General features: G+C 43.3%; 1 protein-coding gene across 4 annotated transcripts in view; it reads left to right on the forward strand.

Moving 5' to 3' along the window:
* Positions 1 to 15778, forward strand: part of KIFAP3 (kinesin associated protein 3) — a 250868-nt gene that overhangs the window by 179094 nt on the left and 55996 nt on the right. For all 4 annotated transcript variants that reach the window (XM_083156696.1, XM_083156699.1, XM_083156698.1 and 1 more), the window contains one exon: positions 3674 to 3839. In XM_083156696.1, the coding sequence (XP_083012822.1) occupies positions 3674 to 3839 (166 nt within the window). The remainder of the gene's footprint in view (positions 1 to 3673; positions 3840 to 15778) is intronic.

Consider the following 15778-nt stretch of genomic DNA (forward strand, 5'->3'; position numbering starts at 1 on the left):
ATTCCCGGGATTGGCTTCCCTAATATAAAAAACATGCCTCGGCCGCCCCACATATGTACTTACTGCGTGGTGCGGCCGGGTGGGTGGGCGAGCAGAGGAGATGGAGCCGGGTGGGAGGACGAGCTGTGTTGATGATGGGGAGCGGGCTGGTCTGCTGCTGGGCGGGTGGGCGCCGGCGGTCTGGTCTGTGGCTGGGCGGGTGTTCGTGCCCGGGGTCAGTCACAGCTCACAGACAACATGGAGAAATCCTATGCGGCCTGCGCAGCGTGACCTCTGACGTCGACACGCTGCGCAGAGCCGCGCTGCCCGGGATGGGAGAAGCCGGGCAGCTGCTGAGCACCCGCTCAGACGCTGCCCGGCATTAGACTGCACATGCGCAATCTAATCCCGAAATCCCGGGATTGGAAACTCCAATCCCGGGATTGAAATCCCGGCGTTTTGGGGGCCAAATCCCGGGATCCCGCCGTTCCCGATCCCGGGATTGGCCACCCTAGTTGCGACACAGCCACCCCTCCATGTCTGACATCTTATTTTGGATCTCCGATAGTTTACCCGCCATGGTTTTAACCTGTGTCTGTATCGGGCCAATCGTGTCCTCAAGCTCCAATACTCGGGTTTCCACCTCAGATACCCTGACTCGCATTTTTTGCACGTCATCTCGCAGAAGCATGATGTCCTACTGGACTTTATTGAGCTGTTCAGATAAACGAGTCTCACAAGCATTAACTGCTTCCAGAACTTGTTGTAAAGTGACCTCTTTTTGCTGTTCGGGGGGACTCCCCCCCCCCCCCCCCCCCTCTTTGTGGGGGTACATTGTGGAGTATTTTCCTGGGAATCACTCGGATTTTTTGCTTGCGTACGTGCATACTTCTCCAGCCTAGCGGCTGCTGTGTTCTCGCCTGTTTTTCCCATACTCATGCGGGAGATGTACCAAAATTCTGAGTTTGCACTTACAGCGGTGGCTACTTTAGAAGAGTTTATACTTTAATTTTTTCCGCTACCAGGTATTGTGTAGAGGCAATGCACTGTCCCGCATATAAGAAAGTTTTATAAAGACTTAGTTTGTACCATGAGGATGCTTCTGAAATGTGCTTAGTAAAATGTCTGAAGGAATCTACTATACTGCACTTCACCACACACACTTGATAGATGTTACAGAAAATCTAATACCGTTTACCAAGATGCTAGTACCTCTAGCAAAAAGACTGGTCTAAACCCCTGGCGTGCTTCAGTGACAGAATATTCCCTGAATGGTTGTCACTTCATCCAATTCAACTGCTCACAGCTCTTTCAGCTGTTTTAACCAGCATAGACAGACAATTAGGCTCGGTATAAGAACTCCTTTCAGAGCATAACAGGATCTGTTTTACCCTTAGTGGACAGTCACAACAAAAGGAGCAGCTCAGTTTGCCCCGATTTCTTATCTAATCAGCGAACAGTCCATTTACTTATTCAAGTGTGTGTGGACTTACCAGCAGTGTGGATGTTGAATCACGCACAATCCTTCCTTTGACTTCTCCAGCCAGCCTTTCCATATAACTCTTCTGGTGCTTATGCCACCCTGCCGGCAATTACCCAGATAGCTTAGGGCATGGGTCCTCAAACTGCGGCCCTCCAGATGTTGTGAAACTACAATTCCAAGCTTATGTGAGGTCAATAGGGGGCCAAACACAAATCAGCACTGACAGCCTTTCTTCATACAGGCAGTCCCTGCTAGCTGGAGGCCACCGACCACTTGCCACCCACAGCCTCTCTGCTCGGTCTGCGGTGCCGGGGATTTTGCGAGGGGGGTTGATCAGCGCGCACTTATTCTCTCTCTCCTGAGAGGGCTCCAAACGCCGCTCAGTCGAGTCCAGCCGCGCGTCCCGGCACCCAGGATACAGCGGGGCAGGAGGTTTTTCTGACGTCACCCCCTTCCTTCCTTCCTGGCACGCCGTACAGCCGCCCTTCACACAGCAGCAGGTCCACCTCGCACCAGCTCCAAGGAGGGAGAGCGAGAGTCCGGCGAGAAAGAGGAGCTAGGGAACCAGGTAACGCCGGTCAGAGCAGTAACCCCGGGATCATAATTCACCAGCGGGGAGGGAGCGTGGGAGGCTATCAATCAAGCATGGAGCCGCCGGAGAGCACAGACCTCCTCCTCTATGCACACGCCGTCGTGACCCCGCCCCCCTATCCTAGGACTTTGCCTCCCTTCCAGATTTTCATTTTACCTCCAAATCTTCTCTGTGTATGTTCCATTAGCAGATCATAGTAAAATGTGTATGTGTCCAGAATGTACAGTATATATGTTATCCATCCATAAGATTCTATACACATCATGGGGAGGGCAGTGTACAGTATATCAAAGCTAGTAGAGACATAGGGGTATAGTCAATGCATGTCGAAACTGCCGTCTTGACGAAAAGGGTCGGGGTTCCGATCTATTCAATGCTAGCTGGGTTTTTTTCGGCAAGTCAAAATGTTTCCACCTGCTGGATGAGAGAAGCTCACCCAGCCACCTTCATGTTTCCGCTGCCTCCCACCGGTGCGCTTACCCGGTCCCCATGCCATCTGGGTGAGCATCAATCACCGGCCAAATCCGATGTCGGATTTGCACGCTGCATTGAATATTGGATGAAGGATCCATTCAGGCAAAGAATTTTGCAATGGATCCAGCATCAATTGAATATATACCATAAAGTGCTCAGCGATAAAAGTTCCAACCAATCTGTTTGTAACTTTCATTTTTCAGACATCCTGCTATAGTGGAAGTTAGGTGCTGCTTGGTTGGTACTTTGGGGTCTGTGGACAAAACGATGTGCACTACAGGTGGGGCAAATGTAACATGTGCAAAGAGAGTTAGATTGGGTGATTTATTTCATTTCTGTGCAGGGTAAATACTGGCATCCTTTTTTTTACGCTGCAATTTAGATTTTCATTTGAATGCAACTCGCCCAGGCACTGCAGCATGGATTTGTCCATTTGAGAAAAAAAGTGCTATGGGATCAGGTCTGAATTAGGCCCAAAGTACCAACCAGTCAGCCTCTAAATGCCAGGTTACATATTGTGTTTGAAAAATGACGAGCTTGTTTTATTAGTACTTTATCTCTCCACTTTATCTCAATCCAAGGTTTGATACTGAGTGAAATCGTATTTGGCTGTAATCGATTCCTCCTTGATTTGAATTAAAAAAGGGCATGTCCGATGCAAGAGACCTCTTGACTGTTATTAAATTTTGTTATGTAAAAATCCCAAAGTTACAGGCACAGTTACCCAATATATACACTTCATTTACATTCAACTCTGCTAAACCATTAATGTAATTACTTTTAAAAAACATGAATGTAATGACTTTTAATTCAATGTATTCAATTCTGCATCAGCTCTGCTTCAGAATTCAATTTAAGTGAATGTTTTTCCCCCTGATGTACAGTATGATAAACAGATCTCTTCAGGGCGGCTCCAGAGCTGGGGCTGCAGCGCAGTTCAAAATTCAAATCGCCAGTGAGACAGTTTGGAATGGCAGTTGGTGGCAATTGGTGTGGCTCCCCTGTTTGAATTTTGAATTGTGCTGCAGCCTCTTCTCTGGAGCCTCCCCTGCATATATTAAGTTGCTCTCTTATAGGAAGTATCTTGGGAGTCTTAGTATGCCTCTATAATTGAATAATTTAAGCAATTTTAATGGTTACCACAGGACTATGTTGGAGATTTAGCGGCTCAGATATCAAATGATGAAGAAGAAGAATTTGTGATAGAATGTCTTGGAACACTTGCAAACCTCACTATTAGTGATTTGGACTGGGAACTGGTTCTTAAAGAATACAAGCTTGTGCCATACCTCAAGGATAAACTGAAGCCAGGTATTTATAATAATACAATGATTACAAAAAAAAAGAAAATGCACATTATACAATATGGCTATTTATTATCTGTTGTCAAACATTCAACCCAGCAGCAGTTTGTAAGGTCATCATGCAGTCTTACCGTTTATTGTGCCACAGACTTTGTTACTTAAGATGCAACATTGAAGAAAAAGTAGCAGGAAAAAGTACACAAGTAGGGCTCAATATGAATGGCCCTAGCTATGCCTAATTATACTTCATCAGAAACTGTATACCATTTCCTTTCTAAGGAACATTTCTTCTCACTTCTCTGCTGAGTGGTGCTCTATGTGCCGCCATTTCTTTTAATGCCACTACTGCAGTGGTTCCCAAACTGTGTGCCGTGGCACCCTGGGGTGGTGGTCCAGGACCAATTTATTTTATTTATGGTCAATGTAATAGGGAAAATCAGTGCTTGTGGCTTCCAATCATACAATATCTGAACAAACCGAAGTGAACACTGTTCCTCACAATATAACTGGACCTAAGGATCACATATAACACAATTTATTTTATTTAATATAATTTTTTTTTAAAGTACTCATTAAGAAACTTATGGCCTAGGGGTGCCAACAAAAAAAATTCGGATACGCCAGTGTGCTGTGATTCCAAAAAGTTTGGGAACCCTTGCACTACTCCCTTTACTCAAGAGGTCATGTAGGGGAGAGCACTAGGATTCAAGGGACCTTCAACAAATCCTTTCATTCTGTAAATAACAGATGCAGTGAGGAAACTACATGTATTGAATGTAAGTGTAGTAACACAGTACTATTTGAAGTAGAATTTAGGGCTGGTCATTTGATCAAACCCTATTGCACCACAAGTAACACATAACTCCATAAATTTGGACTGGAGAGTAGCAGTCTGGCTTGGAATGAAGAGTTTGACTGCAGCACGTAGTAATAACAAAAGGATTTAGGGGAAGATATATATTCTATTGAAAAGAAAAGAAAGGGCATGAATATTGGGGCTCCAAGGGATTTAACTGTAGTATTTGGGGGGTGCAGTTCCAGCAAGCAGATGGGGGTCATGAAAGGGGTGTCTCTCTCTCTATTTCAGGAGTGGCCAAACCAGTCCTCAAGATTTACCAACAGTTCATGTTTTTCAGGCAACCTGTGGATCTGTGGAATGTGTCAGTTAGGAATGAATGCAGCACATGTTTGAAAATGTGTCAGTTTGTAATGACTACACCTCTGCACCAGCTAGGTGATTTGGAAAACTTGGTAGATCTCAATGACCAGTTTTACCTGCTCTATGCATTATTAGTAAAGTCAAAGATGTACAGTAGGTCAATAATTTAAAAAAAAGTTATTTATTAGCAAAAAACTGGAACAGGGGATCAATACATACAATGTGGTATGGGAACCCTTATGCATGTTGTTTCCATTAACTATTAACCCTGTGCACTGTTAAATCATACAATGTGTCAACTGTAACTGGTGAATAAGGGTTCATGAAATATAAAAAGAATATATATAATTGCCAGGTTCCTAAGAAAACCAGTTGTTAGTGTAGGACTTGCAATGAAATGGGGTCCCTTGGCAATGGGCTGCAAGCTTAAATGCATTGATCAATTCATGAACTAAAACCCCATTATTTATTTAATTGATTATTTGAATGTTAAGGTGAGTTAGATTGTTGTAGTGATTGCTGGGCCCCCTGTATTTGTATTTACTAGAGTGTGTGGTCACAGGCCACTGCACCCCAACCTGGGAAGTGTGGGTGCTGTTTGCACCCCATTCGTAGGAATGGCGAGTGTGTTGGTACTTTAGTATCTCTCTCTCTCCCCCTCTCTATCTCCCCCCCTCTCTCTCTCTCTCTCTATATATATATATATATCTATATATATATATATATATATATATATATTCTATATATATTTCATGAACCCTTATTCAGCAGTTACAGTTGACACATTGTATGATTTAACGGTGCACAGGGTTAATAGTTAATGGAAACAACATGCATACCCTTATGCATGTTGTTTCCATTAACTATTAACCCATACCACGTTGTATGAATTGATCCCCTGTTCCAGTTTTTTATCAAATCTCTCACTTTCTTTTTTTTAAACTCTTTATTTATTTCAAGGAGAGCGCATTGTAGAATAAACAGTAACATAAACAGACGGCATCAATATAAAAGAGACAAATGCATTTCTCCACATATTTTACAATCAAATGTGTAACATAAGAGAGAAACAAAAAAAGAAGAAAACATTGGGGTTGAGGGGGGTAGGGGGGGTTGAGATTGAGCAGAGCGTTTACCAATGAGAAGGAATACAGAAATTATTAATGCAGTAAACATTTGTATTGTTGTTATGCAAGGCATTGAGGGGTAAATACATAGCTAGAGATTTCCAAAAGGAGAGGGGTTAACTGCTGAGTGAATGTGAGGGTGGGGTGTGGTCATCCTTAGTGAGGAGCCAGGGTTCCCATATTAAGTCAAATTTGCGGGGGTGGTCATGTAAGTAGTACGTGATCTTTTCCATACTTGCGACAAACCATATATAATTATTCAAAGCGGGGATGGTTGGGGCTGCTGGAGACTTCCAGTTTTTGGCAATTAGCGATTTAGCTGCTGTTAGTACATGGGATAAGAGTTTATTCATAGATGGATCTAGGTTAGGGAAGGGGCGAGATAGTAGGAACGACCACGGGTCTAGTGGCAATGATATCCCAGATAGGGACTTCAGTATGTCCAGAACTTTTTGCCAGAATGGGGTAATCTGGGGGCAGTTCCACCAGATATGGAGCAGGGTTCCACGCTGCCCACATCCTCGCCAGCAAACAGAGGAGGAAGAGGGAAACATCTTAGATAACCTGTCGGGGGTATAATACCATCTATAATATAGCTTGTAGGAGGTCTCCTTAAGCCTGGTAGAGATGGAACTTTTTGCAATATTTTCTCTGATCTCCTCCCAGCATGAGTCGTCCGGCGGGGGGGCCCAGGTCTGTCTCCCATTCCCGCTCATGGCGGGGGGAAGGGGCAGAGGAGGTTTCCACTAGCATAGAATAAATAGAAGAAATCATGCCCCGCTTTGATGGGTTATCATTACATAGTTTTTCAAAAGGGGTAAGCTCTCGGTTAACCTCTGCTTGCGGAAGTGAAAGCAGAAAGTGGCGTATCTGGAAAAATTTGAAAAGGGGAGGGGATAGAGAATGAAACTTATTTTTAATTTCATCTAGGGAAGCCCAAGAATTGCCAGATCTAAGGTCGCAGACCTTATACACTCCAGCCGATCTCCACTGCTGGAATCGAAGGGGTGAAATTCCTGGAGGGAATTTGGGATTGTCCCATAAAGGGGTAAGGGGTGAGCGAGGTGAGGACAGTTTATATTTCCCTAGGAATTTAGTCCAGAGAGAGAGGTGGAAGCTGAGAGATGGGAGAGAGTTCCCCCGGGAGCTTCGTGTTGGATTGGGCAGGCCCCATAAGGAGGCTAAGGAGTTAATCCTTAAGTAGGAAGTCTCCAGGTCTAACCATGATGTATGGCCCTGTGGTGCAAAAGAGGCAGCTATTTGACTCAGGTGAGATGCTAGAAAGTAAAATTTAACATCGGGGAGGCCTCTGCCACCGCCCGAGCGCGGGCGTCTAAGTATATGAAATGCTAGTCTCGGAGGTTTGTCTTTCCATATACATTTTTTGATGGAAGTTTGAATGTCCCTAAGGGCTATATCCGGAACGTTAATGGGCAGGGTTTGAAAGCGGTAAAGGAGCTGGGGCATAAGTGTCATTCTTATTGCTATGATTCTGCCCAGCCAGGAGATGATATGGGATTTCCATTTAACTAAGTCCAGTTTAAGTTTTTGAAAGAGCCGTGGGAAGTTCTCTGAATACAGAGATTTATAGTTTGAGGTAATAGAAATTCCCAGGTATTTAATCTTATTCTCTTGCCAGGTAAGATTGTAAGAGGAGTGTAGAGTGCGTCTCAGGTTATCAGGAGCGTGCAATAGCATAGCTTCACATTTAGAATAATTGATTTTGTAGCCCGAGATTCTTCCATACTCCGCTATAATATCAAATAGAGTTGGGAGGGATAATTGCGGGTCATTAAGGGTTAGTAGAACGTCGTCAGCAAACAAGGAAATTTTATAATTATGGGGGCCCACAGGGACGCCATGAATTTTATCTGAAGCTCTAACTAGAGCTGCCAGGGGTTCTATGACCATCGAAAATATTAATGGCGACAGGGGGCATCCCTGACGGGTCCCATTGGTCAGTGGGAAAGGGTTGGACATAATTCCATTGGTCATAACTCTAGCAATGGGGGATGAATACAGGGCTGATATGCCTGTTAGGAATTCTGCTGTGAGGCCGAATGCCTGAAGTGTGCGAAATAAAAAAGGCCATGAGATACGATCAAATGCCTTTTCGGCGTCTAGAGATAGAATGATGGATGGTGTATGTCTATTGTTAAGGATTTGTATGAGATCGATTGTTCTTCTGGTGTTGTCCCTGGCCTGGCGTCCTGGTATGAAACCGACTTGATCATAATGGATCAGACCAGGGAGAACATCGTTGAGTCTATTGGCTAGGATTTTCACATAGAGTTTTATGTCCAGGTTGAGTAGTGATATTGGCCTGTAGCTAGCACAATTTTGAGGGTCTTTTCCCGCCTTGTGGATTACAATTATTTTGGCTTCTAACATGGTACTGGGAAAGGGGGTTCCATGTAGTACTGCGTTATATAGACGTCTAAGATGCGGTGTCAATATAGTGGCACATTTTTTATAGTACGCAGCAGTGAACCCGTCAGGGCCGGGGCTTTGGAGGTCTTTAACCCTTTCAGGACTGCAGTGATTTCCTCTTCTGATATATCTTTGTTTAAGTCATCAGAGACCTAAAACGACAGTTTAGGCAGATTGGCGCGCTGTAGGAAGTCAGAGATCAGAGCCTCAGGAGAGGCTCGCTCCCCCACCCCCTCTTTTAGATTATAGAGTGAAGAGTAGAAATCCTGGAATTCCTTATTTATAGTATCGGTGTCATAAGAGACCCCCCCTGATTTGGTGTTAACGGCCAGAATATTGTTTTGAGATAGTTTAGAACGAAGCCTATTTGCAAGTAATTTGTCTGCTTTGTCCCCTTTTTCATAGAAAGTCTGATTAAGCTTTTTCAGAGTGTTTGCTGTGCGTTCGGAGAGAAAAATAGCTGTTTCTGATTTAGCTTTCTGCAAAAGTTCTAGGTTGGCTTGTGTAGGGGTTAATTTATGTTGGCGTTCAAGTTGTTGAAGTTTTACTGATAATGAGAGGAAGCGAGATTCCTGTGTCTTTCTAAGTCTGGAGGCATAACTAATCAAATGACCGCGTAGGACAGCCTTATGGGCTTCCCATAATGTGGTGGGAGACGTCTCAGGTAGATCGTTAAGAAGAAAGTAGTCTGTAAGGCAGGTTTTAATTAGGTCTGAGAATTCTAGTGAGTGCAGGAGGGAGTCGTTCAATCTCCAGGTGGCAGGAGGTGGGCGAGAGGCAAGGGATTTTAGTTCCAATGTGATTGGGCAATGATCAGTCCACACCATAGGGCCTATATTTACAGAGTTAAGTTGATAGGACAGACCCCGGCTGAGCAGAACCATATCAATCCTGGAATAGGAATTATGGACATTAGAATAAAATGTGTAGTCTCTGGTCAAAGGTTCTAGTAACCTATAGGAGTCGAATAGTAAGTGATTTACTAGCAAGGAGGCTAAAGCTACAGAGGCCGGCGATGTGGCTCTAGGTGGAGAGGGTAAAGTGGGGGTAGACCTGTCTATTAAAGGGTCTAAGACCTCATTAAAGCCACCTGCTACTATTAGTTCTCCTTTATGGTGTTTGGAAAGGAGAGAGTCCAATCTTCCTAAAAAATTTGTTTGGTTCTGGTTAGGAGCGTACACATTTACCAATGTACATAGGGTTTGGTTAATTTTCCCCACTAAGATAAGCCATCTACCTTCTTTATCTACTTGAGAATCGATAAGATCAAATGTAAGATGGGAGGCTAACAGGATGGAGACGCCCCTTTTCTTTTGTTTGGAATCACAGGCATGAAAAGTAAGAGGATAATATTTTGATTTTAACTCTGGGTGGAGAGCTTTCTTAAAATGGGTCTCCTGCAAAAAAACTAGGTCACACTTGGATTGCTTAAGGGTAATGAAGAGTTTTGTTCGTTTAGTAGGGGTGTTTAAACCCTTAACATTTAAGGAAAGGATTTTAAGAGCCATGGAATATTAAGAATGGGATGCTGTTCGTGAACCCTCGAAATCCACATTTAACATATGGGACCATGCATAAATAATGTATAGAGAGATAGTATATCGACTCTGCATTAAACAATCGTCCAAAAGAATAAGAACAGACTAAAGGAATGGGGGGGAGGTATTTCGTAATGAGGGGGATAGGGGGAAGTTGGGGACCAGAGGAATGTAACTCTGGTCTAGCATGTCGGTCGGGGGAGGAAAAGGGAGTGCCACCTAGTGACCGTGACCGACCGTGGGCACAGCGCCCAATGGGAGGGGCATGGCCTGGGCCATCTGCCGACATCCTGTCGGGTGAATGTAGAAGGGGCTATTACCCCGGGTCCAATTTGTAATTGGAAAACAATGAAAACTAGTGAAAAGTTAAAATAACTAGTTCCTCGATAACATAGGGAGAACATTAAAGCTGTATGTAAAAATAGTATTTTTAAGACAACTTCCAATGGTAATTATGTCTAACGGTATTGGGGCCTTGGTAAGATACATTATTGGCAACATGGAAAAGTATAAACAGTATGGAATAATACTTTACCAGACCCTTCATAAATTTCATCCTGAGGATGAAAAGGAAAGTGATACATAGATGTAATGTCTGTTAGTCTCAGGTCGGTGAATGTACCGATGAGGCCGTTCTGGAATTCGGTATCTTCGTCCAGTCAAGGTTCAAGTCTCGGGGTGACAGACGGGTCTGACGATGAAGCGTTACGTGGTTGAGGTGGAGGGGTAGACATCAATGAAGGTAGAGGGCATTCCAAGTTGATTAAGAGTTGTTTAGCTTCCTCCAGCGATTTGGCTGAGTGTAGACGACTTTGATGCCATACAAGAATACGAAAAGGAAATCCCCATCTATACCGAATACCCTTTTCACGGAGGATTGAGGTAATCAGTTTAAAGTCTTTCCTTTTGAGAAGAGTAGCCGGTGCCAAGTCCTGGTAAATTTGAAGTGTGTGGCCTTGGAATTGTAGATTTGGCATTTTCCTGGATTCTCTCATGATGTCTTCTTTGGCTGTGTAGTAGTGGCAGCGTAGTATGACATCTCTAGGCTGAGTGGAATCTTGAGAGCGGGGGCGGAGACCCCTGTGGGCTCTATCCAGTAAAAGATGATCTTCAGGAGTAGACGGGGAAATGTATGTGAATAATTTTTTGAGATAGTCGTTTAGAGAGGTGAGCTCCACCTCTTCTGGAATACCTCTGATGCGGAGATTATTACGTCTCGCTCTGTTGTCTTGATCTTCCTGGCGGTCCTTTATGTCTTGCACCTCCTGTTTTAATGCTTGGAGGTCATCACCTAGATCTTGTTGAGCGGTAACGATCTCATCTGTTTTTGATTCAAGGTGGTCAGTTCTGGAGCCCGAGTCGTTTAGGTCCGCTTTCATAGAGTTAATTGCTGTACGAACCTCGGATTGCACGGCTTGTACTGATTTTCTTGTCTCCTGAATCTCTCGGAAGAAGGAATGTAGGTCTTTTCGGGTTAGAGGGGAGTGGTCGGAATCCTCAGAGTCCGAGGCGTCTAAAAGTGAAGGAGTGGAGTCAGCTGGAGGTTTGTCCGAGGAGAAAGCGTATTTTTTAAGGCTTTGGGTTACATCCGCCCCCTGTTGCTTCTTGTTGCTCTTCGGCATAACGAAGAAAGGGGTTGAGTGGCGCAAAAACCGTTGGAGGTATGCAGGAAAGACACCGTAGTAAGGGTACGGACCCTAAGCAATGTTTTCATATGTGTTGGATGACTGCTCGTCCTTAGGACCAGGTTGTAACACAGAATCAACCAGTACTGAAGCCGGTTGAAATAGCGACCCACGGGCCGAGATGATCGGGCGTCCTGGGGGAGGGGTTAAACCCTTATGAATTTTAGGGAGAGTATACATGAGGGGGGTAATAGGAAACTCCGGGAGTAGAAAATCGAACAGTTCTTCAGTAATAACTTTCATATCCCGGGCTTGTACCAAAAATTCATGAAGTTATTTTTTGAAAGAAATAGTAGGATCTCCCTGTAGCAACAAGTAAGTTGTAGTGTCCGATAACTGACGATATATTTCACTTTTGTAGTCTGCTAGATCTTGGAGCACGATGGCGCCGCCTTTGTCGGCAGGTCTTATGATTAGGTTTTTTGTCATCTGATAACCTTTTAATCGCACAACGCTCCAATTTAGATAGATTAGAATAATTCTGTGTAGATTTACGTGATGCAGAAATACGTTTCACATCCTGATTTACCATTCGCCCAAAAGTCCTGATAGAGGCATTGGTAGAGTGGGGATCAAAAGTTGAGCTGGGTTTAAATTTTTTCATTTGCAGAGGTATACTAGGTTTAACCACTAGTGCAGATGTTGTTGCTGGTTTATTGTGGTAATATTCCTTTCATTTCAATTGCCGCACTAGTTTGAATTCATCAATTTGCCATTCAAAGTCATCCATAGGCACCGACGGTACAAAGGATAACCCTTTTTGCAGCAGGCTGGTTTCACAATCCGATAAGTCATAGGACGATAAATTTAAGATTAATTCTTCTGTGGCAGTGGAGGTTTGTTCCCTCTTCCTCTGCCTTTTCCCTTGGCCACCTCTCCTTGGGCCTTATTTTGGTTCATTCTTTCTGACAAAATCCTTCTTAGATGGACAAAACCATGTGCACTGCAGGGGGGGCAGATGTAACATGTGCAGAGAGAATTAGATTTGGGTGAGTAATTTTGTTTCTGTGCAGGGAAAATACTGACTGCTTTATTTTTACACTGCAATATAGATCTCACTTTGAAGTAAAACCCCACCCAAATCTAATTCTCTCTGCACATGTTACATCTGCCCCACCTGCAGTGCACATGGTTTTGCCCATCTAAGAAGGATTTTGTCAGAAAGAATGAACCAAAATAAGGCCCCTTGTTCTTCTCTCACTCCAGTAGCGTTTTTGCGTGTAATTCTGGGCAATGGATCCAAAGGGGCACCCTTATATTTGTTTCTTTTGCCTTTAGAGTCTGAGCCACTGGCCGAGCTGTTGAGATCTTGAGATGAATCTGTGTCAAAGCGGTTCCTGTTCTGCCAGTATTTCTTATTATGGGGTACCCGACGTTGTTCGCCTTGGGGAGCCCCAGTCAGCCAGGAGTACACACGATGATGTTCATAATCAAGCTCTACTTTATGAAGTTTTTCTTTCTTGAATCTGATCAAATCTTTCTTATGTGTAGCAATCGACCTGTTCAATTTATCGATCCAATCTGTTTCAGTATCTATGGACAATGCAGGCAAATGGATTTTTTCCATATGATTCAATTTTCTCTTGTAGGATAGCCAGTTCTTTGTTTGACTGGTCTATCACTAACAAGATTAGGTCATATGAACAGCGATTTAAAATACCTATCCATTTTTTACAGAAGGCTGGATCATATCTGCCAATTGTGGGGCAGTTTTTAATGCGAAACCCCCGTGGGATTTTTTTAGATTTATAATAATCGCTTAGCGATATGGCATGATCCAAAAAGTCCACTTCCTTCTTTTTTAGATTGGTAAGCTCACGGAAGATTAGATCAGCAGGTGTACTCTCTGCTGCATCACTCAAACATTGTTTATTCAGTATACCTTCAATATCGGTATCAGAGAACCCAAAGGTGTCACTGACAGAGAAAAGTAGAGGGTTAAAGGGAATTTCATCTCCTGTTATTTCTGCCATAGTGAAGTCCATTCACATAAAGCAGCCACAATTGTGTCCACACCCTATAGTTGATTGCACAGATGTAGAGTGGAAATAGTCCCTTATACCAGCGGGTGATTCCTGGAACACAATATCGTAGAGGTGCCTTGATAGAACAATCACTTAAAACACATGTCCCAAGCAATATATCCAAATATAGCAAAGTGATATATCCGGCACTCAGACAAAACTTGAATACTTGAACGGGTGCCCCCAGTATATACCGCACAAAGTCTTGTTTGCCCAGCAATTACATAAACCAATTTCCAAAGTGGCACTCACGTTACTGAAGAATAGACAAGGACTTTTGTAGTTAGGTCATCTACGTTTCGGTTATTTATTAACCGTCATCAGGATACAGTGTATACAAATGTAAGTTACCTTAAACAGAAGAACACCCTGTGGATTCAGTCTGACGGACCAACCACGCCGACGCCGCTCAATTGTGGAGGCCTGATAGCGCTATGGTGTCTTAGACAAGACACAAAGTAACCGCTAGCGCAACATGAACGGTCGCTGTGATACACAGCGTCCGCGGCGCTCATAGACTACTGATTGTACGTGTCGGCACAAATGTCGATCAGTCAGACCAAAGAGATCTACATTGGAAAGACCCAATGTAAATTCAAGGAGCGGATGGCCGCCCATCGCTCTGCGATAAAAGCAGCCCTTATTAGTGGCTCTAGTGAGCAACCTGTTGCACGCCATTTTATGGCTCATAAACATCCTTTGAATAGTCTTAAATATCGTATGATTGATTGCGTACCTCCTATGAAAAGAGGAGGTGACCGCAATAAAGCTCTGTTAAAATTGGAAAGCTTTTGGATTGCTAGAATGGATACCATCAGTCCGAAAGGGCTGAATGAGTATCTGTCACTTACTTGCCATCTGTAAAGTTTAGTACATAATGCCTTAGATAACTGGTCAAGGATTATATTTATGCAGCCGACTGGCATACATTTTTAGTAATTTCTTAAAACTTTATGTGTGTTTGACTATCTGTAGTTTCTCTTTATTAATTGATATGCGATTAAAAGGTTATCAGATAACAAAAACCTAATCATAAGACCTGCCGACAAAGGCGGCGCCATCGTGCTCCAAGATCTAACAGACTACAAAAGTGAAATATATCGTCAGTTATCGGACACTACAAATTACTTGTTGCTACAGGGAGATCCTACTATTTCTTTCAAAAAAGAACTTCATGAATTTTTGGTACAAGCCCGGGATATGAAAGTTATTACTGAAGAACTGTTCGATGTTCTACTCCCGGAGTTTCCTATTACCCCCCTCATGTATACTCTCCCTAAAATTCATAAGGGTTTAACCCCTCCCCCAGGACGCCCGATCATCTCGGCCCGTGGGTCGCTTCTTTCAACCGGGTTCAGTAATGGTTGATTCTGTGTTACAACCTTTGATCCAACAAGAAGAATCCTATTTATTAGATACCACGACCTTTTTGATTAAATTAAAAATGGCAGGTACAATACCCACAGGGGCATGGCTTGTGTGTTTAGATGTTACAAGTCTTTACACAGTAATCCCTCATCAATTGGGCATAAGATCGGTCAGAAATATCCTTATGAAAAGTGATAACATTACTTCTGCTTTTGTTGAATTTCTATTACAGTTGCTTACCTTTGTTCTTACCAAAAATTATTTTTTATTTGATGGTAAATATTATTTACAGCAAGCTGGGTGTGCTATGGGTAGCTCTGTGGCCCCCAGCTATGCTAATTGCTTTATGTTTGATGTCGAAAAATATATTTTTTTCTCAGATCCGGCTATAAGATCTAAAATTATTTTCTTTTGTCGATTTATCGATGATTTGTTTATAATTTGGAATGACTCCAAGGAAGCACTGATGTCGATCATAGATAAACAAAATGCATCTTCAAGTACAGTCAAATTTTCCATCAATATGCAACAGCATCAAATTAGTTTTCTAGATGTCCTGGTGATTTGCGATGAGGGTATTATTTCCACTACGGTCCATTCCAAAAACACAGACAG

The sequence above is a fragment of the Crinia signifera genome, chromosome 8 (genome assembly GCF_055691185.1).
Source record: "Crinia signifera chromosome 8, ASM5569118v1, whole genome shotgun sequence".
In the NCBI taxonomy this organism is placed as follows: Eukaryota; Metazoa; Chordata; class Amphibia; order Anura; family Myobatrachidae; genus Crinia; species Crinia signifera.